Below are 27,353 nucleotides of genomic sequence, written 5' to 3' on the forward strand. Positions count from 1 at the left end.
AAGAAAGCATTTTTTCATACGAGATTTGCACTTTTTTGAAAATTTAATTGAATTTATATACTCTTATGCTTATTGTTTATGGCGAAATCGACAACCTAGGAACAGTGTGCCTAGTTAACTCAAAAGGATATTCCTTATCATTTAATTGCATTTAATTGTCGTATCTATTTCATTATCAGTGACGATTAGTTTCCGTAGTAATCACAGAAAAGTTATTTGATGAACATATATTAGGCCTACTGGAAACTTAATGTGTTAAAGATCCAATTCTTTTTTTATGGAATTCTGACAGCGCCCATTTGTCTTGGTGCCTTTTACATAGCTTTCTTTGATTTAGTTCACAAGTCGTAACACCTTCTAAACTTATTACGCTAATTAAGACCATAGGAGCATGGTCTTTTCCAAATGTATTTCTCACCAAAAGCGCTTCTGGCAGCCGGAGTCGAAGGTTTTTACTAATCCTGCCTGTTTCATTCTCGCGATGATATTTCCACAGAAACTATCATCTCCTAACACATTTCCTTATTTCTAACCGAGAAGTCAAATAGCAATTTTCATAGATTTAGATTCAAAATGTTTTAATGAAACACTTTCACAAAAATTTTCATCCTCCATTTCAGACCATTAGGGGTGGAATTTTCAAAACACTGAAACACGTATTTTTTTCTAATCGAGGAGCCAGATACAAATTTTAATAGATTTACGTTCAAAGAAGCATTCTTAGTGAAATATTTCCATAAAAACCTAATTGCTAGTTCACCATTGCTACGTGTCTGTGTAAAAGATAATCTTTCATCTTCCAGCATCTGCTAAATGCATGTTAATTTGCAAAACAGTCTCTTAGTTCAATATGAAATTGAAGCAACATCTATCTTTGTTCAATTTCAATAAAATTTTGGAAACCGCCAAATGAGTATGTCTCCCATGAAATCTATTATACCACTAATGTCTGCAGTAGTAACCAATCGTCATTCCATGATAACAAAATATGCCATATCATGTTATAGTGATATTAAGATATGAATATGGGTTGTTTACATTCATCGTATAGTACAATTTGAGAAGGTCTGGACAGTATCAATGTAATCAATGAGCGATTAGCTGTTTTGTTCTATTCTCATAATGGCGCCTTATGTATAACAAAAATATGGACTCTCTTAATGTAAATTTTGGTTGGGATTAACGTGTTTGGTGCTAGGCGTCCTAAAACAGTCGGTTTTGATAATCGATTAGAAAATTATATCACGCATTTGAGTAATATAGGGGTGGTTTCTTCATTTAGTCATTCATTCTGCTCAGTATTCATACATGGAGATAATAAATTTAACTACCACTTGTTTAGTTTATGAAAGTCTCTGGATAAAACATCTTAAAACATTCAACTCATTAATTGTTCAGACAGGTCCAGGATGTCGTCAAAAATCCACACATTTTATATTTTGTTGGGGGGGGGGGCTTCTAACTGCAATACCATCACGAGATTTGCTTCCAAAATATATATAACATTTTGTACTATCTGTTATACCTATGGCATAGTGTCAAAAGTACTAAGTTAGAAAATAATTACCTGCAACCTTTTTATCGATGGTTCCCTAACACACAATAATCAAAATAAATTTCATGAAATGCATTGCAGGCGCCACATCACTACATTAACCCATCTCAAAGCTACGCAACTCTTCTCTGTAAATTAAACATGTTTGACGCTACCCACTTAACTTAAAGAAAAAGGAGTGCTCTTATTCACGAAATTTGACCGCAGTACAAAAAACTCATAACCTCTGTAAGCATGAAGTAATTTCTGATGAGCATATTGTATTAAGAAAACTGTGTAAGTGCGTAATTCGGAGACACGTCACGAACAGTTCACTTGATTAGCGGGATCAGGGTTCAATAGATCTAATTTTTATAGCTTAACTACAAGGCGGCAACGATGATCATTTTCAGAAGATTTATATTGCAGCTTGATAAAACATTACCGCAAAGATTATCTGTCCCATCAACCAATTGATACAGCGAAGTCTTAATTCGGCTCTGGATTCCGTAAAAAATGTGTTCCCTCTTAAAGCTCTAACAAAACTGGTACGCTACTCAAAGCATAATGGCGAGAGATTTTATTCAAAATACAGCCACTATCCTATCTGAGAAGTATCTGTAAATTTAGTATACTGTATTGCAACTGAAGAGGTCTAGACGTAAATACGACCATTAAGTTTAACGTGATTAGCAATCTACGTATTTATTCTACACGTAAAAAAGAGTAATGCAGTAGCTGTTTATACAGATGAGTGAACCAGCGTGCTAGAGCAGTGTAGAATACTTCACGTCATCAGCTTTACGTCATTCCTTCAGAAAGAACGGAAAGCCTAAGGTGGCCGTCGAAATTTCCGAATTATGAACTAGGTGATATCAAAGATAGCAAACGCTAACGCAGCCATATTGAACGTTTTTCAGAGAACTCGTGGATTCTGTCGCGGAGTGCCCAGCTGACAACAGAGCAGGAGCAGCAGGTGAATGAAAGGCTGGAGGCCCTGGGTCTACCACGGAGCCGCTACACGGACACCCCACAGGACTCACAACAGTGCAATGTTACAGTCAGCACATGCGACAAGCCGGCTGTCACAGAATTTGACACTTCTAAGGTAAGACTCGGTGTGGCTACGGCAGCTGCAGCGAACTTCTGACTGTTGAGCTGCTGCTGACCATGATGTATGTGCGTCTGTGCAGTATCAGGGCGTGTGGTACGAGATCGCCAGGTTGGGAGAGGCTCCGTTCGAGGAGGGCGGCCAGTGCATCACGGCGGAGTACACAGTGGCTGGCGACAACAACGTGACCGTACACAACAGACTGTTCAGCACAGCTGCGGGGGCCTTCAACGACATCATCGGCTGGGCCGAGTTGGACGACCCTGACTCTGGAGAGGCCAAATTGACAGTGCACTTCCCAGGTGTACCAGGTCAGTATCGTGTATTTTGTACGTGTCAATGGCTACATACATCAACGATATCAACAAGGTATTTTTTGAAACCTAACGGAAGTGACTGTCAGCACAGGATCTTGGATAAGCGATGAAAAAACATAATCCACATTATTTCTGAGAATCTTTCTGTTGAAATATACACCAGAGAAACTGCATTTTACATTACATGTTGCAGGAAACCCATATGTTCATTTTAGTGTCACACATGCTTGTTTTTGTGTGTGTTGACAGTGACGGGTCCTTATTGGGTCCTGGATACTGACTACGACAGCTACTCAATTGTCTGGGCCTGCAGGGAGCCTACAGATCAAACCTCCAACATTACTGGCAAGTATTTCTCTTTTAGTGTCCATTGCTGAATGTGTGAGGAACAATTTACTGACATCTTCAGACGCGAAAGTAACTTAGAGCATAAAGAAAAGGAGAGTTTCTCTATTTACGTGTCCTAATGGATAACGTCGGAAGTTGAATTATATTTTCGCAGATGATGCTGAGGTGTATAGTGAAGTCACAATGCGAGAAAATTCCAGCGAAATGGAGGTTGATGTACGCAAGATCCACACTTGGTGTAGGCATTGGCAGCTGTCTCGAAGTATCCAAAGTTAATAGATTGCTCATGAATATGCAGAAAGAGCCGTTATTTTATGATTACAGGACTTCGTAGGCACATTTATGGAGTACCAGTGGTCTGCCTGCATTTGCACCGGCAGTACTACGTAGTCATAGCCGGAAAACTTGCATCGAATAACGGTAATTTTGTTTACGGGTTACTGTGTTGAGTTTGATTAAAATTCAGAGAAGAACCGTAAGTAATTGCATACTAACTCCAAATTCTCAGGAGGCACAATGATATCGACAAAGATCATAGAAATTCCGCCAAGTTGCACGGGATATTGATAAATTATAAGCACAAACCTTCCACGTAAATCAGCCTACCTATCACTGAAAACTGTATAATAAGCCTAAACTAGTACCTGTGGTTGAACTTACATAGAGGCAGAACATCATTACATATTTACAATCCAATACAGTATGTTGTGATCTAAGACTGTTTAGACAGATCAATCTAATGTGAGACGAGCACATAAAATTATCTCAGGTAAGGCCTATGAGAGACTGCGATTTCGTGAGAGAATTTTCGGGATGTGTTATCCATCAGCAAAGGAGGTAGTTTACAAAACCTCCTTCTATCAATGCTTAAATATAGCTCTTGAGCCTGAAACCCAAACTGGGGCCGGCCGCGGTGGTCTCGCGGTTAAGGCGCTCAGTCCGGAGCCGCGCGACTGCTACGGTCGCAGGTTCGAATCCTGCCTCGGGCATGGATGTGTGTGATGTCCTTAGGTTAGTTAGGTTTAAGTAGTTCTAAGTTCTAGGGGACTGATGACCACAGAAGTTAAGTCCCATAGTGCTCAGAGCCATTTGAACCATTTTGAACCAAACTGGGCAGGTTAGAGTAAACACGGAAGATACAAAGAAGAGCAGCATGGTTCAAATGGCTCTGAGCACTATGGGACTTAACATCTGTGGTCATCAGTCCCCTAGAACTTAGAACTACTTAAACCTAACTAACCTAAGGACATCACACACATCCATGCCCGAGGCAGGATTCGAACCTGCGACTGTAGCAGTCTCGCGGTTCCGGACTGCGCGCCTAGAACCGCTAGACCACCGCGGCCGGCTTGCAGCATGTGTTGTCATAAATTTATTCAGTAAATGTGAAAGGCCTCGAAGATGCGAAGCCAACTTCAGTGGCACACGCTGTAAGATAATCGTTGTGCACCGTGGTGTACTTTGCTATTAAATTTCCGAGAGCTTATGTTTCTGGGAGCGTCACCCAACATCTTGTTTCCTCTTATGTATTTTTTGAAAAAAGTCATGAAGATAAAACTAGACACATTGGAATTTACACGGACGCTTATCAACAAGTGTTCTTTCTGCATACCTTTCGCAACTGTAACAGGAAGACTTAGTTGTAATGGTTGTTCATCCGTGGATGAGTTGTGTCTACATTAAAGTTCTACTCAAATAATTACACTATTTTACTTTAGCAGTTACACGAAAAAAAACTAATACGGACTTGTGGAAGTTCAATTTCCGCAGTGATGATCCTAAGCTCAGGGGGTTTATTACGACATACCTATCTATGTAACCTAATAACAAAATACCGCTACTGCACCAATATTATCTTCCTTGTTAGCAGTTATAGACTCAAAGTAACCAGTATTTGTCATAAATTATTTTGGCTTCTACATTTCTTGACAGTCGTCGTAGCTAGTACAGCATAAATTTGTTACGAACCAGAATTCATCTGGCGAGCGGACAAACGAGAATTATTAAGCGGACTGGGATCAAATTGCTACACGCTACATACGTGTTTCAGAATGTTAAATCAGCAATCCCAAACCTGACTCTCCCTTTTTCGTGTACATATTTTCATAAACCCGAAAGAGTCTAAAAACAATGCATGTGACTGAATTTCGAGAATGAAAATTATCATGCAAACTTCCTGCTAAGGAAAACAAAAGTGTTTCTGGTAGAGTGCGTTACGTGGGGATACAAAAATAAAAGAAAAAAATTCGGAATAACATTGCCGTGGGAGAGCTTGTGTAGTGCGCATTTCTGACGCTAGGCGGGAGTACCGTAACTCATTGCCAGTTGAGAGCCGGCTGTGTTGTCGACTTGGCTTGTTCTGTTCATCTGCAATGATTGTTTTTGCTAGGGCTGTTTTGTTCTTGTTTCGTTTTTCATGACGGTAAGTTTAAGTGAACAACGTGCTGCTGTGAAGTTTTGTTTTCTATTCGTTAAAAATGCTGCTGATACTGTTTTAATGTTGAAAACAGCTTACCAAGATGACGCTATGGAAGAAACTCAAGTGTCCAAGTGTTTTGCTCGATTTAAAAGTGGCGACATGTAGATTGCTGACAAACATCATTCAGGACGTTCAGCAACTGCCCGAATCGACGAAAACATTGAAAAAATTTGAGAGCTTGTGCTCACAGACCAATGACAGACAACAACTGTCATACCAGAATGAGATTTTCACTCTGCAGCGGAGTGTGCGCTGATATGAAACTTCCTGGCAGATTAAAACTGTGTGCCCGACCGAGACTCGAACTCGGGACCTTTGCCTTTCGTGGGCAAGTGCTCTACCATCTGAGCTACCGAAGCACGACTCACGCCTGGTACTCACAGCTTTACTTCTGCCAGTATCTCGTCTCCTACCTTCCAAACTTTACAGAAGCTCTCCTGCGCAGGAGGCCAAATGGTTTGGTGTTAGGTGTCGTGAACGACGCTGCTTAGATAATCTGTTATGAAATTGCATCATACACTCAAATAACATATTTTTTCTGAATTTGAGGGGTGGTTTCTTTTTTTATTCTTTTCTCCTGCTCCTCATTTAATTTTCTTATTCATTCCTAGGAATAATTAATTTACATATCCTTTTTTAGCTAATGAAAACTGTCATTTAACCATTTTAAACCATTCAACTGACAATTTATTCAAATAGACCAAGAATTTCGTCAGTTGCTCACATATTTTGTTTTCTGGGGGTTTTATAACTAGAAATGGCAAAAAAATGTACGATTTATTGTAATACAGGCCCATTAAAAAATAAGGAACAGACTTCAAACATTTATTGCTTCCAAATTACAAAAGATAGAAACACAATTCCAACGTTCCTGGAAAGAGAAAAGTTATTATTTATGCATTCAATGTGAGCACCATGTGTTACACGACATATATCAAAACAGTGGCTCATTTCCTGACACACACCAAGCAGCTTCAACAATGCGAGGTCGCAAACTTTAAAGAGCGTCAGGCATGGGGGGGGGGGGGGGGGGGTAAATATGGGTTCGTCTACGTAACGCCACACACAAAAGTCACAAGGTGTGAGCTCTGGAGACATGGGGGGCGATGGGAGGCGGCCGGCGATGAAGTTCATTTTCTGCTCCTCCTCCTCCTCCAGTCTAAAGTTCCGGAAATATGTCATTCAGGTAACGTCGGACGCGCTTAGAGAAATGAAGCGCAGCACCATCTAGTATGAAAATGAAGTCATCTGAATCGTCTTTAAGTGAGGAAATAATCAGTTTTGAAGTGTGCCTAATAGGTTAGTTCTGTCACAGTTTTCTCCATGAAGACGAAAACGACAGCGCCAATGCGGCCAACACTGGAACGTCTACCAGCACTGTCCCAATTTTAAACAGTTATCTGTCCAGGAACATTGGAATTATGGTGCTACCTTTTGTAATTTGGAAGATTTAAATGTTTGAAATCTGTTCCCTCTTTTTGAATAGCCTGTATTTCTTACACATCTGGCACAGTCTCCGAGAATCTAAATTCGAATACAATTTCCTGCAACCTTTATGTCGATAATTTTAATTGGATGAATTTCATTTGGTATGTTTCAGTCGCGACCTGAGTACGCTAATCTATTTCTAAGCTACGCATCCCTTCTCAACAAATAACTCACGCGCTGTCCACTCAACTTAAGGAAGAAAAAGCGCCGTTATTCTAGAAATTTTTCCGCAGTAACAGCACTATCATAACAGTGAGAAACATGAAGTAATTAATGATGCATACATTGTTCTGAAGAAGAGTGAGCGAGTCCTTGAAGCTGAGATACTCCTATAACAGTCCATTTGACTAGCGAGAGAGAATAGCTTTACACCTATAAAATTTGTATAGCGGAATCACAAGGAGAAACCACTGATCTTCAACAGCTTCACAAAATATCTTGATAAAATGTTACAGCGCAAACAGTCCAACTGATGCTGCAAGGTTGTAATTCAGCTCTGGATTCGGAACAAAGGTGTTCAGTCCTAAAGCTCCCACAGGTATGGTATACTAATAACGGAGAGTGGTGAGGTTCGAGTCCTCCCTCGGGCATGGGTGTGTGTGTTTGTCCTTAGGATAATTTACCTTAAGTAGTGTGTAAGCTTAGGGACTGATGACCTTAGCAGTTAAGTCCCATAAGATTTCACACATATTTGAACATTTTGAGAATGTTGACACACTTTATTCAAACTATAGTCACCATACGACAAATCCCATTTGTAGCCATCACAAAAATTGCTGTATCGTCCGAACAAGACACAGCCAGAGAAATAGCATCACAGGTGCAGAGATGAGAGCTGGCGCCAGTGCCATAGAGACTCGCCACTTGCGCGAGTTCCACCAGCGCCAAGGGCGGCGCTAACAATGAAGATATCGACTTCGCCTCGGTCAATTGCCAGCCGAGTACAATGCGCCAACGACCGGACCGCAACGGACAGAAGCATACTCGTAAGATAGACGAGTAGCTCTCGCCCACTTGGTTATGGATCATCGTCCAGAGGTGACTGAGACTGGGAACGTGGTTTAGTGAACTGTTAGAAGTGAACAGACAGTTGTTGTAAATTGAAGTCTGCCTACGATTATTTGCACTAAAGCACTGAGAGCATTTATTTTGTTATATTACAAGCAGTGTTACAGACTTCATATTTCAACCAGTCACAAAAATAAGTAAACCTTCTAACTCATTTCTGTGACTTTGTTACTGATTGGTTGGAGTGTTGTAGAACCTTCGTTCTCCTATCCTGTTACCTGACCCTGGGACATAGGTGTGTAATAGTGGCAGAGAGAAATTGTCTTAGCTGTGTACTGAACCAGAAGCCGTTCAACGAACTCACAAACTCGACCTCCACAGCAGTAGCGACGAGGCCTTTACAAAACTGGCGATGAGAGCTTACAAACAGAAATATATTGCAACTGAGGGAACTAGATGTAAATATCATTGCAGGGTAATATCGATCACAAAATTAAATGTAACATGACGAACCGTTTTCGTATTTTTTCCATATGCGAAATGGGAGTAATGGAAAAACTTTACCTTCAGAATTTCATTCAGCTCGACAAACGAGCGAACCAAATGGGCTAGAACACTCTGGTATTCATCATGTCGTCAGATATATATCCTTCCACGAGAAAGAACAGATAGTCGATAGTGGCCGTCAAAATCTCCAAATTCTGAATTAGAAAGTAGCAAAATTGGCAAACGTTAACACAGCCCTTTCGTACGTTTTGCAGAGAACTCGTGGATCCTGTCACGGAGTGCCCAGCTGACAGATGAGTTGGAGCAGCAGGTGAATGACAAGCTGGAGGCACTGGGTCTGACACGGAGCCGCTACACAGACACCACACAGGACCCACAACAGTGCAGTGTCAGAGTCAGCACGTGCGACAAGGCTGTAGTCACCGAATTTGATACTTCTCAGGTAACACCGGATGTAGTTATGGCAGTTGTGATTGTGGCTGTGAACAGCTACAGACCATTATACCTCCTGTGCGTCTGTACAGTATCAGGGCGTGTGGTACGAGATCGCCAGGTTGGGAGAGGCTCCGTTCGAGGAGGGCGGCCAGTGCATCACGGCGGAGTACACAGTGGCTGGCGAGAACAACGTGACCGTACACAACAGACTGTTCAGCACGGCTGCGGGGGCCTTCAACGACATCATCGGCTGGGCCGAGTGGGACGACCCTGAATCCGGAGAGGCCAAATTCACTGTGCACTTCCCAGGCGTACCAGGTCAGTATGGCGTGGTTTTTAAGTTACAATGGCTACATCCATTAACCACCTGAACAAGCTATTGATTCCACTACTAGATCTGTAACAGAAGTAACTGTGAGCATATTGTATTGAATAACGCTGATAGGATCTAACATACATTATTTCTGAGGATCACTCTATTTAAATGTAAAGAACGAAATTAATTTTTTTTGTACAGTTACTTATATGCTCATTTCAGTGCTCAAAAATCGTTGCTTCTTCGTGTGTTGTCAGTGACGGGTCCATATTGGGTTCTGGATACTGATTACGAGAGCTACTCAATTGTCTGGGCCTGCAGGGAGCCTACAGATGAAACCTCAAACATTACGGGTAAGTATTTCTCTTTTGGTGTCCATTGCTATATGTAGGCGAAATAACTTACTCCTCTTCTAGCAGAAGTGTAGCTTTGGTCGCAGGAAACCTGCAGCATTCCTAGTGATAAGAAAAAAGTTCAGGCCAGTCCTTGCTTCAAGGATTTTTAGATTTGACAAAGAAAACCAAGCCTATTGAAGAATTTTTGAAGTTTCATGCTCGAGTAATATGGCACTTCTGCGGATCGATAATCTGCTCTGTAGGGATCAGTACGGATTCCGAAAACAGATCTATTTCTCCATGAGATCGAGAAAGCACTAAGTACTGCCGCCCAAATAGATTCCGTGATCCTGAAGTTAAATATTGCTCTTCCTTCCGAAATCCGTACTAGACCGAACTGATACACAAACTAAGAAAGATCTAAAGAAGAGCAGCGTGTGTCGTTACAAGTTTATTCAGTAAATACGAAGATTTCACGGAGATGCGGAGCCAACTTTAGAGGCAGACGCTAAAAGTAGGCGCTGTGCACTTTTCTATCAAATTTTCGAGAGATAATGTTATTGCAAGCGTAAATCAACATCTTGGATCGTCCTACGTTTTTCTAGGAAAGGGTTATGAATATGAAATTAGAAACGTTCTAGATCACACGGAAGGTGACCAACAAAATTTCTTTCCGCACACCATTCGCGACTGGAACGGGAAGTGTTGCAATTGTTTGTGGTGCACAAAGTACCCTCCATAAAGTGGCTTGCGGAGTACGTATGTAGATGTTCACTGAACCGCCAAAGAAACTGGTATAGGGATGTGCATTCAAATACAGAGATGTACAAACAGGCAGAATACGGCACTGTGGTCGGCAACGCCTATATACACTATGTGATAAAAATTATCCGGACACCCCCAAAAAACATACGTTTTTCATATTAGGTGCCTGGTGCTGCCACCTACTGCCAGGTACTCCGTATCAGCGACCTCAGTAGTCATTAGACATCGTGAGAGCAGAATGGGACGCTCCGCGGAACTAACAGACTTCGAACTTGGACAGGTGATCGGGTGTCACTTGTGTCATACGTCTGTACGCGAGATTTCCACACTCCTCAACATCCTTAGGCCGACTATTTCCGATGTGATAGTGAAGTGGAAACGTGAAGGGACACGTACAGCACAAAAGCGTACAGGCCGATCTCGTCTGTTGACTGACAGAGACCGCCGACAGTTGAAGAGGGTCGTGATGTCTAATAGGCAGACATCTATCCAGACTATCAAAAAGGAGTTCCAAACTGCACTAGGATCCACTGCAAGTACTATGACAGTTAGGCGGGAGGTGAGAAAATTTGGATTTCGTGGTCGAGTGGCTGCTCATAAGCCACACTTCACGCCGATAAGTGCCAAACGACGCCTCGCTTGGTGTAAGGAAAGTAAACATTGGACGATTGAACTGCGGAAAAGGGTTGGGTGGAGTGAAGAATCACGGTACACAATGTGGCGATCCGATCATAGGGTGTGTGTATGCCGAATGCCCTGTGAACGTCATCTGCCAGCGCGTGCAGTGTCAACAGTAAAATTCGGAGGCGATGGTGTTATGGTGTGGTCGTGTCTTTCATGAAGGGGGCTTGCACTCCTTGTTTCCCATCGCATAGTCTCAGCACAGGAGCAGTGCGGGGTAGCCGAGCGGTATTAGGCCCCTTGCCACTGTCCGCGCGGCTCACCCGTCGGAGGTTCGTGTGTGTGTTGTCCTTAGCGTAAGTTAGTTTACGTTATATTAAGTGGTTTGTAAGCTCAGGGACCGATGACCTCAGCAGTTTTGTCCCATAAGACCTTACCACAAATTTCCAAAAAAATTTCCACCACAGGCCTACATTGAGTTTTACTTAACTTCTTGCTTCCCACTGTTGAAGAGCAATTGGGGGATGGCGACTGCATCTTTCAACACGATAGAGCTGTTGTTCATAATGCACGTCAGTGGCGGAATGATTACACGACAATAGCATCCCTGTAATGGATTGGCCCGCACAGAGTCCTGACCTGAATCCCTGAATCCTATAGAACATCTTTGGAATGTTTTGGAACGCCGACTTGGTGCCAGGCCTCACCGACCGACATCGATACTTCTCGTCAGTGCAGCACTCTGTGAAGAATGGGCTGCCATTCTCCAACAAACCTTCCTGCACCTGATTGAACGTATGCCTGCGAGAGTGGAAGCTGTCATCAAGGCTAAGGGTGGGCCAAAACCATATTGAATTCCAGCATTACCGATGGAGGGCGCCACTTCACCACTTCCACTGGCTACCAAACTCCCCAGACATGGACATTATTGAGCATATCTGGGATGCCTTGCAACGTGCTCTTCAGAAGGGGTCTCCACCTCCTGGTACTCTTACGGATTTATCGACAGCCCTGCAGGATTCATGGTGTCAGTTCCCTCGAGCACTACTTCAGACATTACTTGAGTCCATGCCACGTCTTGTTGTGGCACTCGCGGGGGCCCTATATGATACTAGGCTGGCGTACCACTTTCTTTGGCTCTTCAGCGTAGTTGTTCAAGCAGGGAATGATTGTACGCACAATTGAAGTTCTTTTCAAATAATTCCACTATTTCACTTTAGGAGTTACATGTCTGCACTTGTGTAAGTTCAGTTTCATTGTGGTGAAAGACTGTGCAGAACATTTCGCGCAGTGACACTTCAACACGCCGCGTTTCCTAAGCTCAGCGGTCTTACTGTGATAGATTAATATAAACTGATAAGAAAATATCGTTACTGCACCAATATTCACTTCTGAGTTAAAAGTGACACGCTGTAGATCCCCATTGCTGATCATTAATGATTTTGCCTTTTAGGCTTCTTGACAGTCGTCGTAGCTAATAAAGTTACGTCCTTGTTTCAGAATGTTAAACCAATGTTCCTTAACTTGGCTTTTACGCATATTTATTTTCACAAACCCAAAAGAGTAAGAAATAACGCATTTGCTTTTTCAAGTCACTCCTGATGTCCCTGTATAATGTTTTTACAGAGATTCACCTCCCTACTACTTTAAGATATTTGATGTCAGAAAACACAATACAAACATTTATTTACCAATACAATTAAGGAGCCTAAGGGCTGCGACTATTTGAATTTACACTGAAGGGCCAAAGAAACTGGTACACTTGCCTAATCGTGTAGGGCCCCAGCGAACGTGCAGAAGTGCCGCAACACGCCGTGACATGGACTCGAACAATGTCTGAAGTAGTGTTTGAGGGATTGACACCACGAATCCTGAAAGGCTCCCCATAAATCCGGAGGCGACGAGGGGTTGGAGATCACTTCTGAACAGCACGTTGCAATGCATCGCAGATATGCTTTAATGTTCATGTCTGGGAAATTTGATGGTCATCGGAAGCATTTAAACTCAGAAGAATGTTGCTGCAGCCAGTCTGTAGCAATTCTGGACGTGTGGGGTTTCGCATTATTCTGCTGGAATTGTCCAAGTCCTTCGAAATGAACAATGGAGTTGAATGGATGCAGGTGATCAGACAGGATGCTTATGTACGTGTCACCTGCCAGAGCCGTATCTCGACGTATCAGGTGTCCCATATCATACCAACTGCACACGCCCTACGTCATTACAGAGCCTCCACTAGCTTGAACAGTTCCCTCATGACATGCAGGGTCCATGGATTCATGAGGTTGTGCAGAAATCTGCACAAATAAGGCTACACACAAAAATACCTGAGGTGCAGAAAATTTGAAATAATCGCACAAGCGACTACCGATACAAGTTTACCTCTCCTTAAAATTACTATTATTCAGAAGTGAAAATACCAGCGCCTGCTGATGCAATAACTCAAGCATACTCATCTACAATGGTTGCTTTGCCTCCCACACAGATTATGTTATAATGCAATTCCATCTGTGGACCTTATAACAGGGAACACTCATACACTTGCATGGCATATAGCCCGGAACACAAATTGCAATCAGTAACACTCACCAATGATCATGCACTCAGTCACTCATAGTTGTGTTTACATAACTGATCCAGTTCTACATAACACAGAATGAAATGATAATTAAATCAAGACCCTAAGCTGTCGACAGGCGTTGATATACATGAATGGGGGCTCTAATGGCTCTGAGCACTATGGGACTTAACATCTATGGTCATCAGTCCCCTAGAACTTAGAACTACTTAAACCTAGCTAACCTAAGGACATCACACAACACCCAGTCATCACGAGGCAGAGAAAATCCCTGACCCCGCCGGGAATCGAACCCGGGAACCCGGGCGTGGGAAGCGAGAACGCTACCGCACGACCACGAGCTGCGGACATACGTGAATGGGAACAGTTGGAAATGTGTACCCTGACCGGGAATCGACCCCAGGACCTCCTGCTTACATGGCGGATGCTCTATCAGTCTGAATCACCGAGGGTACAAAGGATAGTGCGACTGCAGGGATTTATCCCTTGCACGCTCCACGTGAAACCCACATTCCAACTTAATGTCCACACACTATATTCGTAGTGCCCCTGCCCATTACACTCATTACTCAAGGCAGACAATTTTACCGAGTCTCGTAAGAGTTCGGGCAATGTGTGTGCATCCAGCACAGAAGGAGAAGGTCAATGGCCTGTTAGCCTTAACTATATATGAAGAAGGTATCTGTTTCTTTCGAACATGTCCAAAAGAACAGATACCATCTTCATACATAACACAGACGTGGCCTTACAATATCAACTACTCAGAAATAAGAAAACAACACTTAACTTCACTCATGTTCGAAGGAGCCGTGACTTGGCAAGCGTCCAGCCAGGGTGTTATTGCCTCCAATAGGTACAGGTGGTCGTCGAGGTGCCATAACATTTGAGCTTGCAGAGTATGCCTGGAACTTACTGAACAGCTTGCGTGTGACGTCCGTAGGTCTTGCTACAGCTCACCGCTACCAATCCTCAAGCGGTCCGGCATGGCTTGTCCCTGACCAATTTAACCATTCGCCGCTTCCAAACACGTGCCCTTCAGCCAACTCCCTCTCCAGGCCCCACCAAACCAACAACATACACACTTCGACCAAAGACCTTAGCTCGCGGCACACGATCAAATCGACATTGGCAACCAAAGTCGTTAGTGGCGCCAGTGAAATTGCATGCCGCCAAGATAGAAATAGCCACGGCTCAGCTGTATGTGCATCTCTGCTTTCTCGTCCTCAGTTGGCTTGTGAACAATACCTGCCATTCCTATCCTGTTTCGTTACTGGTGACGAGGCGTGGTGTCTTTACGCCAACAGAAGGAAAAGAAAGGAATCGATGAGCCCAAGCAAAGCAGAAATTCCACTTACAAAGACCTTCGCACATCCACAAAAGATAACATGGAACGGCGACGGTGTGTTGTACTACGAATTGCTTCCCCGAGATGTAGCCATCGCTGCTGATACGTACTGTCAACCATTGAGACGTCTTGCAGACTCAGTCAAAGAACAATGACCAGGAAGCCTGCGTAAAGTCATGGTACTCCATGATAATGCCCACTTGCATTCTGCTAGACTGTCAAGAAAGACACTATACTGAAACTGCGTTGGGAAGTCGTTCCGCACCCACCTTATTCACCTAATCTTGCGCCATCAGATTTTCATCTTTTCCGCTCTTTGTCGAACAACCTCCAACGAACATCATGCCAGATGAAAATATGCTCCGAACATGACTGGATGAGTTCTTTGCCTGAAAACCACGTGATTCCTACGGTCGCGGAATCGAAGAGTTACCCTAGCGTTGACAAACTGTTGTAAATACTGAAGAAAAATAGATTATTCATGACCAGAGTACCTTTTTATTCGTATCTGTTGTGAACTTTTGGGAAAACGCAACGAATATACACACCAACCTGATAGAACGGTAACATGGGATTTTATTTTGAAGAAGTACAATTTATTGCTAACTCGCTTATGCCCTTTGCATACAGTCTGAGGATTTAGGTCGGAACATAAATATTGCAGCATTTATGTCAAGGACTCCCTACAAACGAATAATTGATATAAATCTATTAGAATGCCTGTTCTTGCTTGTCCTAGCAAATAAAAATTGTATGCAATCTATTTCAGACGCGACTTGACTACGCTATTACCATCTATATGCTATAGAATTCTTTTACACAAATTAAATAACTCAGGTAATATCCAGTCAACATACGTAAAAAGCGCTGTTATCAGCGAAATTTTTGCGCAGTACAAGAAAAATGATAACTTGTTTAAGCATTAAATAGCTTCTGACGCGTATATTTTATTTAAAAAAGTGAATAACTGCGTGATTTGGAGATACTTTGATAACACTTCTATTGATTAACGAGAATAGTGTTGGATCGACCAATTTCTACAGCAGAATCACAAGGCGGCACCGATCGTTAACGTCAACAGGGTTACAATATATATTGATAAAATATTACTACAATGACTGACCGTCACAACGACAGACTGATGGAGCACTGTCGTGATTCTGCACGGGATTCAGTACAAACGTGTTCCTCCTAAAGCTCTCACGAGACTGCTACACTACTCGGTGAGGAATGGCGAGAGCCTTTATCGAAGCTATATCCACATTTATATGTGCAAACCATGACTGTAAATCATCACACATTGTAATGTATTGCACTATGTTTCAACTGAAGGGGGCTGGACGTAAATATCATAGTAGGGAAATGTCCACTCAAGAAATTTATTTTCACTTAACGAACCATTTCGTACATCGTCCATATGTGAATCAAGTGTAATGCAATAACTATGTTTATTGAATTTCTCTCAGGGCCAGATGAGTGAACAAAATATGCTAGAGCACACAGTAGTCATCAATTAGTCAGCTATATGTCGTTCGTCAAGAAAGAATAGACAGTCGAAAGTGACTGTCGAAATCTGCGAATCTGAATTTGAAAGTAGCAAAATTGGCAAATGCTAACAAACCATACGGTATGTTTTGCAGAGAACTCCTGGATCCTGTCACGGAGAGCCCAGCTGACAGAAGAGCAGGAGCAGCAGGTGAATGACAGGCTGGAGGCGCTGGATCTGCCACGGAGCCGCTACACAGACACCCCACAGGATCCACAACAGTGCACTGTCAGAGTCAGCACATGCGACAAGCCGGCTGCCAAGGAATTTGACATTTCTAAGGTTAACACCCAATGTAGTTATGGCGGTTGCAGCTGTGAACTTCTGACTACTGACATGCTACTGACCACTTTGCCTCCTATATGTTTGCGCAGTATCAGGGTGTGTGGTACGAGATCGCCAGGTTGGGAGAGGCTCCGTTCGAGGAGGGCGGCCAGTGCATCACTGCGGAGTACACAGTGGCTGGCGAGAACAACGTGACCGTACACAACAGGCTGTTCAGCGCATCTACTGGGACCTTTAACGACATCATCGGCTGGGCCGAGTTGGACGACCCTGACTCCGGAGAGGCCAAATTCACGGTGCACTTCCCAGGTGTGACAGGTCAGTATCATGTAATTTGCATGTGACGTCTGCTACATACACCAGCAACCTCAAGAAGGTATTGATTCCACTAGTGGATGTATAACGGAAGTGGCAGTGAGCATATAATATTGTTTAAAAGATGAAATGGTGCACTATTTCTAAATACCATTCGATTAAAGTGTACATCAAAGAAATTTCTTTTTACACTGGAAGATGTAGAAAACTTACATGTTACAAAAAGGTGCGGCCAAACTTTCAGGAAACATTCCTCACACACAAAGAAAGAAAATATGTTATGTGGACATGTGTCCAGAAGCGCTTACTTTCCATGTTAGAGCTCATTTATTACTTCTCTTCAAACCACATTAATCATGGAATGGAACACACAGCAACAGAACGTACCAGAGTGACTTCAAACACTTTGTTACAGGAAATGTTCAAAATGTCCTCCGTTAGCGAGGATACATGCATCCACCCTCCGTCGCATGGAATCCTTGATGCGCTGATGCAGCCCTGGAGAATGGCGAAGTGTGTCACAGCCGTCCACAATACGAGCACGAACAGTCTCTACATTTGGTACCGAGGTTGCGTAGACAAGAGCTTACAAATGCCCCCCATAAATGAAAGTCAAGAGGGTTGAGGTCAGGAGAGCGTGGAGGCCATGGAAATGTGCAGGAGCTCCATCGTGCGTGAACCACATGTAACGGCACATGTTATAGCAGCACAGGTAGAGTATCCCGTATGAAATCATGATAACGTGCTCCATTGAGCGTAGGTGGAAGAATATGGGGCCCAATCAAGACATCACCTACAATGCCTGCCCAAACGTTCACAGAAAATCTGTGTTGATGACGTGATTGCACAATTGCGTGAGTATTCTCGTCAGCCCACACATGTTGATTGTGAAAATTTACAATTTGATCACATTGGAATGAAGCCTCATCCGTAAAGAGAACATTTGCACTGAAATGAGGATTGACACATTGTTGGATGAACCACTCGCAGAAGTGTACCCGCGGAGGCCAATCAGCTGCTGATAGTGCCTGCACACACTCTACATGGTACGGAAAGAACTGGTTCTCCCGTAGCACTCTCCATACAGTGACGTGGTCAGTGTTACCTTGTACAGCAGCAACTTCTCTGACGCTGACATCAGGGTTATCGTCAACTGCACGAAGAATTGCCTCGTCCATTTCAGGTGTCCTCGTCGTTCTAGGGCTTCCCCAGTCGCGAGTCATAGGCTGGAATGTTCCGGGCTCCCTAAGACGCCGATCAATTGCTTCGAACGTCTTCCTGTCGGGACACCTTCGTTCTGGAAATATGTCTCGATACAAACGTACCGCGCCACGGCTATTGCCCCGTGCTAATCCATACATCAAATGGGCATCTGCCAACTCCGCATTTGTAAACATTGCACTGACTACTAAACCACGTTCGTGATGAACACTAACCTGTTGATGCTACGTACTGATGTGCTTGATGCTGGTACTGTAGAGCAATGAGTCGCATGTCAGCACAAGCACCGAAGTCAACATTACCTTCCTTCAATTGGGCCAACTGGCGGTGAATCGAGGAAGTACAGCACATACTGACGAAACTAAAATGAGCTCTAACATGGAAATTAAGGATTTCCGGACACATGTCCACATAACATCTTTTCTTTATTTGTGTGTGAGGAATGTTTCCTGAAAGTTTGGTAGTACCTTTTTGTAACACCCTGTATTTTTGTGTCCAGACTTGCTTATTTCATGTGTGTTGACAGTGACAGGTCCGTATTGGGTACTGGATACTGACTACGACAGCTACTCAATTGTCTGGGCCTGCAGGGAGTCTACAGATGAAACATCCAACATAACGGGTAAGTGTTTATCCTTTATTATCCAGTGCTGTTTACATATGAAACAAATTGCTTCTCTTCTAGCAGTAGTGTCGAGTAGATCGCTGGAGACCCAAAGCATTCTCTGTGATAGGAAAAACAAATCAGTCCCGTTTTCAAGGATGGTGGTTGACTTCACGCCTACTGCTCTGACGTCGTTCTGCAGTAGAGTTTCGGATGTTTCATGCTGTTGTTTTATGACTTTTCTGAACACTGACTGTCTCCCCTGAAGGGATGAACATGCTTTCCGAAAACAGCGATAGTGTGAAATCAGATTGCCGTGTTTGTCTTCATGTTCCTGAAAACAGTATATACCGATGCTCTGGGAGATATCATGTCCCCGGAGTTTAATACAGTTGCGCATTGCTGCCAAATGAACAAAGTGCTAGCGCATCAAACTAGCTACGTGACTGCACTGATGACTTCATAGAAAACAGAGCAGAGTATGTCATTCTTAACGGATAGAAATCTTTAGACATAAAACTAACGTAGAGTATAACGCAACGGAATGTTAGAGGGTAGTTAATTTTCACAATATTGATATTCATGTTCCAGTCACATAAATAAGACCACCTGTAAAAAGCCTGAATAACCATATTTTGCAGTGCAGTTGAGCACAAAGAGAGTCAGTAAAGTTCTGGAAGGTATCGCTATGGATGTGGAGCCATGCCGACTCCAGCGCTGTGGCCAACTGCGATAGGTTTCTCGGTTCAGATAAGAAGCAGGAACAGCCCAATCGAGGTGGTCCCAAAGATTCTCCATTCGGTTTAAATCCGGGGAGTTTGGTGGTCATGGGAGTATACTAAATTCATCCCGGTGCTCTTAGACTCAAGTACGTACACTGCGAGCTGTGCAACATGCTACATTGTCCTGCTGGTCGATGCCATCATGCCGAGGACAAATCAAACTGCATGTACTGAATAGACGTGGTCCCCAAAGATAGATACATACTTATGTTGACCCACTGTGCCTTCCTGAATGACCAGATCATGCAGGGAATGCCATGGAAACGTTCCCCAGACCAGAATGCTCCCTCCTCTGGTCTGGACACTTCCGACGATTGTTACAGGGCCGTGTACACCAACGACTGACTATCTGTCTGATGAGCATAAAATGTGAATCATACGGAAAGGTCACCTGTGGCCACTCAGTGGCCGTCCATTTTCAGTACTGACGTACAAATTCCAGTCCTTGTCGCTGATGAACAGCAGTCAGTGTGGTTGCATGATCCCCTACAGTAAGGAGACCCATGCACAGTAATGTTCGCTGTACGGTCGTTGAGGAGACACTGTTGGTAGCCCATAGGTTCATCTGGGATTGCCCAACAGTTAACATCTATTCACTCTTACACATTTCTGCAGCCATTAGTCACCACTGTTATCTATTACCCGTGGCCCACCACAGTTGCCTCAGCGCCAGCTCTGGGTAGCACCATTTTGTCATGCAAGATATACCTTAATCATGGCGGCACACGAATAGTTTACTAACTTTTCCGCTTCCAAAACGATTCGACCCTTCGCCTCAAGGCCAATAACCATGCCCTTTTGGACGTCAGAGAAATGGCTCCATTTCCGCATTACGATAACTAATGCAGTGTTTTCTGCGTCCTTCCGACATTCCTTATATAGCCTCCACTGCTGTCACTGTCACATGTGTCTGTGATACCTTATTCCACGTTGACGTTAGGCTGTAGTCGCACTAATGTGACTGGATCGTGTATACACTAGCTGTATGCAGCCACGTGTTACTGTGACCCAGTCTAGCTTAATGGAAAATAAATAAAAGAGAAAATACGGGCTTCTAATATATATGAAAATTGTATATACATCCTGATCTCCTTCTCCGTCCTGTCTCTGTCTCCTCCTCCCTCTCTCTATGCTTGTCTCCTCCTTCTTCTTCCTCTCTCTCCATCATCTCCTCCTCATCTCTTTGATCATCTTCTCCAACCCCCTGCCCTCCCCCCCCCCTCTCTCTCTATCTCTTCAGGTCTTCAGGTCCATCTCCTTCTTTCCCCTCTCTATGTCCATTTCCTCCCACCCCTCTGTCGATCTGCTATACTCCCTCTTGGCCCTGAGTGGAGTTTATTTTTATTGTAAATTCATCTGTAGTAATAGTCTAATCACAAGCCAGAGACACAACTTTCCTGGACGGGATGGCATGACTTCAGAAACGTTAAAAGTAGGAGGACGTGACCTTATAAGAAGAATTTATGCACTCTTAAAAGAAATATGGAAAACTGAAACGATTGCAAAGGACTGGAAGGAAGCTATTATACATCCGTTTTATAAAAGAGGTGATAGGGCAGACACCAACAAGAGGCCTATCTCCTCTACCATTTAAGTAAAGGATTTTATCCAAAGCTCTCTGTAACATGGTTGAACAGCAAGCAGATAATTTGATTGGTGAATACCGAGCAAATTTCAGTGAAGGTAGATGGTGTGCTGAGCAGATTTGGTATCTGAAGACAATGTTATGGATATGTGGAAGTGCGACACGTTTGTCACCTTTGTGGGCTTTAAGAAGGCATATGGCTCTGTTGACGGACAAACCATTCTGCACACTTCAGAATAACTCAGAGTAGGCAGCAAGACTAGGCGAATGATGTGACGGACTCTCATGCACGCATCATCTCAAGTGAAGTTCCTTGGTGAAATACTTGAGGCTTTTGAAGTACGCACAAAAGTTCGACAAGAAGATTCCCTCTCACCACTTCTGTTTAATATAGTTTTAAATAAAGACATCAAAGAATGGGAGAAAGGAATTGGGAGCTTAGGACAGAGAATCAAAGTAAAGTGCCTAGCTTCTGCAGACGATCTCGCTATCTTCACTCAGACCAGTGAAAAGAAAATAACAAGAATTCCATGGAGAAGTTACTTGCGATAGCATCAAATGAGAACACTAGAACATGCCCTGTACTGATGTTAGTATATGCAATTTATAAATCACCCCAGGCTCACCAGATGGAGCAATGTTGAAGCCCCATTCTGAGAGTATGCACATCCTACAAAGCTCATTAAGGCACATTAGAAGGAGCACTTGATGATCCTCATGCCTAGATTGGTATTCACATTCCACCGTGTACATGCCCAATAACACACATGAGGTGGAGCCCTAGGCAGCCCATACGGACAGCATACAGTCTATAAATCTCAGTAAGGCACAGGGAACGCCATCCTAAGTGAAGTACGCACAGTGTACAAGCTCAGTAGCGGACATGGGTTATAGCAATGTGGGTGTCCATTCCGAGACTCGTACATACAGTCTATAAACATTAATAAGGTACATAATATGATGAAATGGTGTCTGCATGCTTGGAGTAGTGGGTATGCTCAGTAAGGCATACAGTTGAATGAATGAGTGACCACCATGCCAAGAGTAGTATGTAATGTGCATGAAAGGTGGTATGGGACAGTTTCACTAGTAGGCACCGCGCGACTGCTACGGTCGCAGGTTCGAATCCTGCCTCGGGCATGGATGTGTGTGATGTCCTTAGGTTAGGTGGGTTTAAGTAGTTCTAAGTTCTAGGGGACTAATGACCACAGATGTTAAGTCCCATAGTGTTCACCATTTTTGAACCACTAGTAGGCCTTGATGCTATGCAGTTTTCGGCCTTCAGGTGTGCCACGACAGTTCATCTGACCTGATACTACTTTTTGAGGCTATTTTTCGGAGTGCATCTCTGTCTTTAGTCGTTATTTACAACACATCAACACATAGTATTCCCCAAGACCTATTAGGCAGTAGGCCACGTCTCTAGCCTCCTCAAAAGCATGGTGATGCACTCTTTTTCATTTCTAGAAAGTGACCTGCTGTGAAGGTATAGGCAATCCATGAACTGTAGCCTGTTTGCTACATGTCCGCTAAGAGAGAAGGGAATTCACTGAAACCAGTGAACAGATATCATTCCTCTACGACTGGGCGTTATTTCTGAAGTAATTCAGGTTGAGCTTTTGAGTCCCCACAAAACTCATTTCCTGGCATGACTTACTGAGGTTCATAATCCACTCTCGACGTGGTAGGCCTCCATTGATTTATCTGGTGTATGTTGATGTGCTAGCCCTCTACATAACACGCTGAGTATGTATGAGGATCCCTGATTGCTCCCTTTAATGTGCCTCCTTATTAAGACTATGCACTGTGCTTACCACTGTTGGCTTAATGTAATTTACTGACCTTTCCGATCAATCCATGCTACTCTTGGGATGGACAGCCCCTATGTCTCCATTTAGTGTGCCTTACTCAGCCCCTGTGTATACCATTCTCACTATGGGCGCCCTCATTCCTCCATCTCAAATGTGTCACTAAGATTTCTGGATTGCGGATACCACTATCAGCATGAGGCTCCCCCATTGCTCCAACTGATGTGCCTTACTGAGGTTTCTAGACTGTACATACCAATGTCATCAACATGGAGTCCCCATTTCATTACCTAGTGTCTCTTAGTGACCCTTCTCTCCATGCACTGCTATGAATACAGGTATGTATGAAGGTTTCACATTACTCCCCATGATGTGCCTAACAGGACTTATACATTGCTCTTACCATAATTGGAATACGGCGATTTACTGTTCTTTTTAGACATCACAGACCAATTTCAGCGTTGGGGTACCCTGTTTCTCTGTCATTAGTGACTTATTGAGGTTTATAAACAGTACACACTATTCTGAGCATTATAGGCTTGGGAACCCCACACCCCCTTGCACAGCCCCTTACACAGGTTACTTCACAGCTATGCCACTGGTAATTACACACCTGATATGCTAAAGTTTTCAAGTGATTGTCGTAACGCCACCTCGTACACTTTTTCAGAAAACTCGTGGCTGCTCTCACGGACGAGTGACATGTCTGAGGAGCTGACGCAGCAAGTGGATGCGAAGCTGGAGGAACTAGGACTCCCTCGCAGCCGGTACACAGACACGCCTCAGGACTCCAACGGCTGCCAAGTTGAAGAGGACAGCGACGATGGCGCCGCTGCACTGGGCCCTGCGGTCGCACTCATGCTGGCCACCACCGTCGCACTGTTCTTCTCCCTGTGACGATCGTTCGTGACGGACTCCTGCTTGCCAACACGCTGTGTTCCCTGCACAGAACGAGCCAACTCCCCATGTATTACAAGGTTCCATACACCAGAGATTAAAAGTGGTCAGAGACGTTTTTCTGATCCTTATTTATTTAAGATACAATGAAAATATGCCTTTAATTAATTTGTACAGTTTCTTTAAACAAATAAAAATTTTGAATAAAATTCGTAAGTTTTTATTAACTTGTTGTCAAAGTCATCAGTCCGAAAGTCAGATTGATGCTCACCATACAAGTATATTCTGTGTAACCTTTCCCATGTCTATCATAACTACGATTCCCTGCAACCGTTGGAACCTACTTACTGTTTCCATACCTTGATTTCTCCCTTCTACTTCTTTATGTATTGGGATGTGTGCTGTCACTCTATCCCTTCTTTCAGTCACATTGCGCCATTAACCTCATATCTCCCCAGTGCGATTCGGTACATCCACGTTAATTACTCAGTTTACTCGTCTAATCTTCAGCTCTCTTCTCTAGTTGTCAAATTTTGAAACTATCTTTTCTCTCCTTGTCTGTATTGTTTATCTTTCACATTTCACTTTCTTATGAAACTGCGTTACACAAAGATACTTTCAGGAAAGGTTTCCTGTCACTAATATACCGGGTGGAGAAAAAAAACTACTAAGATAGGCTACGTTCGGAAATTCATCGCTGTGCAGCTGTAGCTGTAAAATGATGGCCAATCAGAGACGAGTGGGTGGAAGTTTGTATCGTCAGTGAACGTGTTTGGATGTGTCCAGGAGAGTGGTTTGTCCAGTTAATGTACTGCTGTGTTCGACAAAGTACTCCAGTCATTTCTTCCACGACGTCAACTTTGTAGCGATGATGGAGCAGGGGATTTCAAGTATCGCAGTAAAAAAATTGAGAGTTGAGAAACAATTTCTTTTTTTCACCATTGTCTTACTCCACACTGATTTAATATACTTGTTAGAATAAGAGTTCATTCGTGCTCTTCGTACATTGTGTTGTTGTTATTGTGATCTTCAGTCTGAAGACTTTCCTGATGCAGCTCTCAATACTACTGTATCTTCTGCAAGCCTCTCCATATCCGAAAAACCTACATCCTTCTGAATCTACTTAATGTATTCATCTCTTAGTCTTCCTCTATGATTTATATCCTCCACACTTTCCTTCAGTATTAAACTGGTGATCCCTCAATGTCTTAGAATGCATTCTATCAACCGATTCTACTCAGGTTGTGCCATAAATTTCTTTTCTCCCCATTTCTGTTCAGTTTCTCCTCGTTAGTTACATGATCTACCCATCTAATGTTCACCATTCTTATGTAGCACCACATTTCAAAAGTTTCTATTCTCTTTGTGTCTAAACCGTTTATAGTCCAAGTTGCATTCTCATTTTCATGCCTGGCCTCACTCCAGGCAAATACTTCCTAATACTTACATCTACATTCGATCGTCTTCAGAAACACTTCAGAAACTTTTCTTGCCATTGCTAGTTTACACTTCATATCCTTTCTACTTCGGCCATCAGTTATTTTGCTGCCCAAATAGCAAAACCCATAAACCACTTTACATGTGTCATTTTCTAATATAATCCCTTCAGTATCACTTTATTTAATTCGCCTACGTTCCATTATTCTTGATTTGTTTTTGTGATCTCTTTTTCTTTTATCTCACAGTAGCACTTGCAAACTATGTACTCAGTTATTTTCCGGATGTATACCAATCTCTGTCTTTCTCTACGTTTTGTACTCTCTATCTGCCGCTCTGATTCAATGGCTGTTATTTCCTGATGTCTTAACAGATACCCGATCTTCCTCTCACTTCTTATTGTCAGTGTTTTCCTATATTCCTTTTCTCTCCGATTCTACAGCGAACTTCCTCATTACTTACCTTATTAGCTCACACAATTATCAACATTTTTCTGTAGCACTACATCTAAAACTCTTCTATTCTCCTCTGTTCCAGTTTCCTCAAAGTCCATGTCTCCTTACCATACAATTCCGTGCACCAGATGTACATTCTCAGAAATTTCTTCCTCACAGTGAGGCCTACGTATGACACCAGTAGACTTCTCTTGGCCAGGAATGCGCTTTCTCCCAGTGTTAGTTTGCTATTCATATCCGCTTTGCTCCGTCCGTCATGGCTTATTTTGTTGCCTAGATAATAAAATTCCTTAACTTCATTTACTTCGTCATCACCGATGTTAAGATTCTCACTGTCGTTTTCCATTCTCCTTGCGTATTACTCTTGGCAGCAACTTGGATGGAAGAATTATTGAGTGATTCTGCCATAATTCTTGCAGTTGTTGGCTGTTGCTATCTTGGAAATTGTGTGGTTGTTTTTTTTCCGGAAGTCTGTTAGTATATCCCCAGAGTCGTATGAAGACGTGAGAGGAAAACGGGCTAAACTTGAAATATAAGAACTTAGAGGTAAGTATTGCCATCTGTTGCAGGATGTTGGAACTATCAAAATTGACGTTGGTCTCATCCCTAAATGATATTTTGGGGTGAGACCAACGTCAATTTTGATAGTTACCGTACCGACTAACAGCTGGAAACACTTATCTCTAAGCTTTTACATTAGCTCATTTTTCCGCGCATGTCTTCATTTATTCCACACGCCAACGCGGATAATCGTTCGTTTGCCACTTCCCCTGATGATATTCCGATGGAAAATTATCTATCCCTATTGTTTTATTTGATTTTAAGTCTTCCAAAGCTCTTCTAAATTTTGATTCTAATACTGAATTCCCTAGAACTTCCCTATCAAGTCTTGTTTCTTCTTTTATCACTTCATCAGCTAAGTGATCTCCTTCATACAGGCCCTCGTTGAATTCCATAACGCTCGTAATGTTACTGTTATGTTATGTTATGTTAACCGGGTACCTAGAAACGACGGAGAGGCTCCTACCCCGCCGCAGCCACAGTGGACCACAACCCCATGACGACTACCGCAATCCACTTCACCCCTGCATCGCCCCACAACGAACCCAGGGTTATTGTGCGGTTCGGCCCCCTGTGGACCACCCAGGGAACGTCTCACACCAGATGAGTGTAACCCCTATGTTTGGTTGGTACAGTAATGGTGGTGTGCCCGTACTTAGAGAACTTTGCACAG

At 43.1% G+C, this 27,353-nt stretch overlaps 1 protein-coding gene across 1 annotated transcript in view; it reads left to right on the top strand.

Moving 5' to 3' along the window:
- The window catches only part of LOC124575954, an 86,217-nt gene extending 61,990 nt beyond the window's left edge, over positions 1-24,227 (top strand). Inside the window, exons 11-19 of the mRNA XM_047131199.1 lie at positions 2,455-2,642; positions 2,728-2,956; positions 3,212-3,307; positions 9,047-9,234; positions 9,317-9,545; positions 16,825-17,012; positions 17,105-17,333; positions 19,051-19,173; positions 24,001-24,227. Of these exons, the coding sequence (XP_046987155.1) occupies positions 2,455-2,642; positions 2,728-2,956; positions 3,212-3,307; positions 9,047-9,234; positions 9,317-9,545; positions 16,825-17,012; positions 17,105-17,333; positions 19,051-19,173; positions 24,001-24,227 (1,697 nt within the window). The remainder of the gene's footprint in view (positions 1-2,454; positions 2,643-2,727; positions 2,957-3,211; positions 3,308-9,046; positions 9,235-9,316; positions 9,546-16,824; positions 17,013-17,104; positions 17,334-19,050; positions 19,174-24,000) is intronic.
- The last annotated feature ends 3,126 nt before the right edge of the window (positions 24,228-27,353 follow it).

The sequence above is a fragment of the Schistocerca americana genome, chromosome 1, assembly GCF_021461395.2.
Source record: "Schistocerca americana isolate TAMUIC-IGC-003095 chromosome 1, iqSchAmer2.1, whole genome shotgun sequence".
Classification (NCBI taxonomy): domain Eukaryota; kingdom Metazoa; phylum Arthropoda; class Insecta; order Orthoptera; family Acrididae; genus Schistocerca; species Schistocerca americana.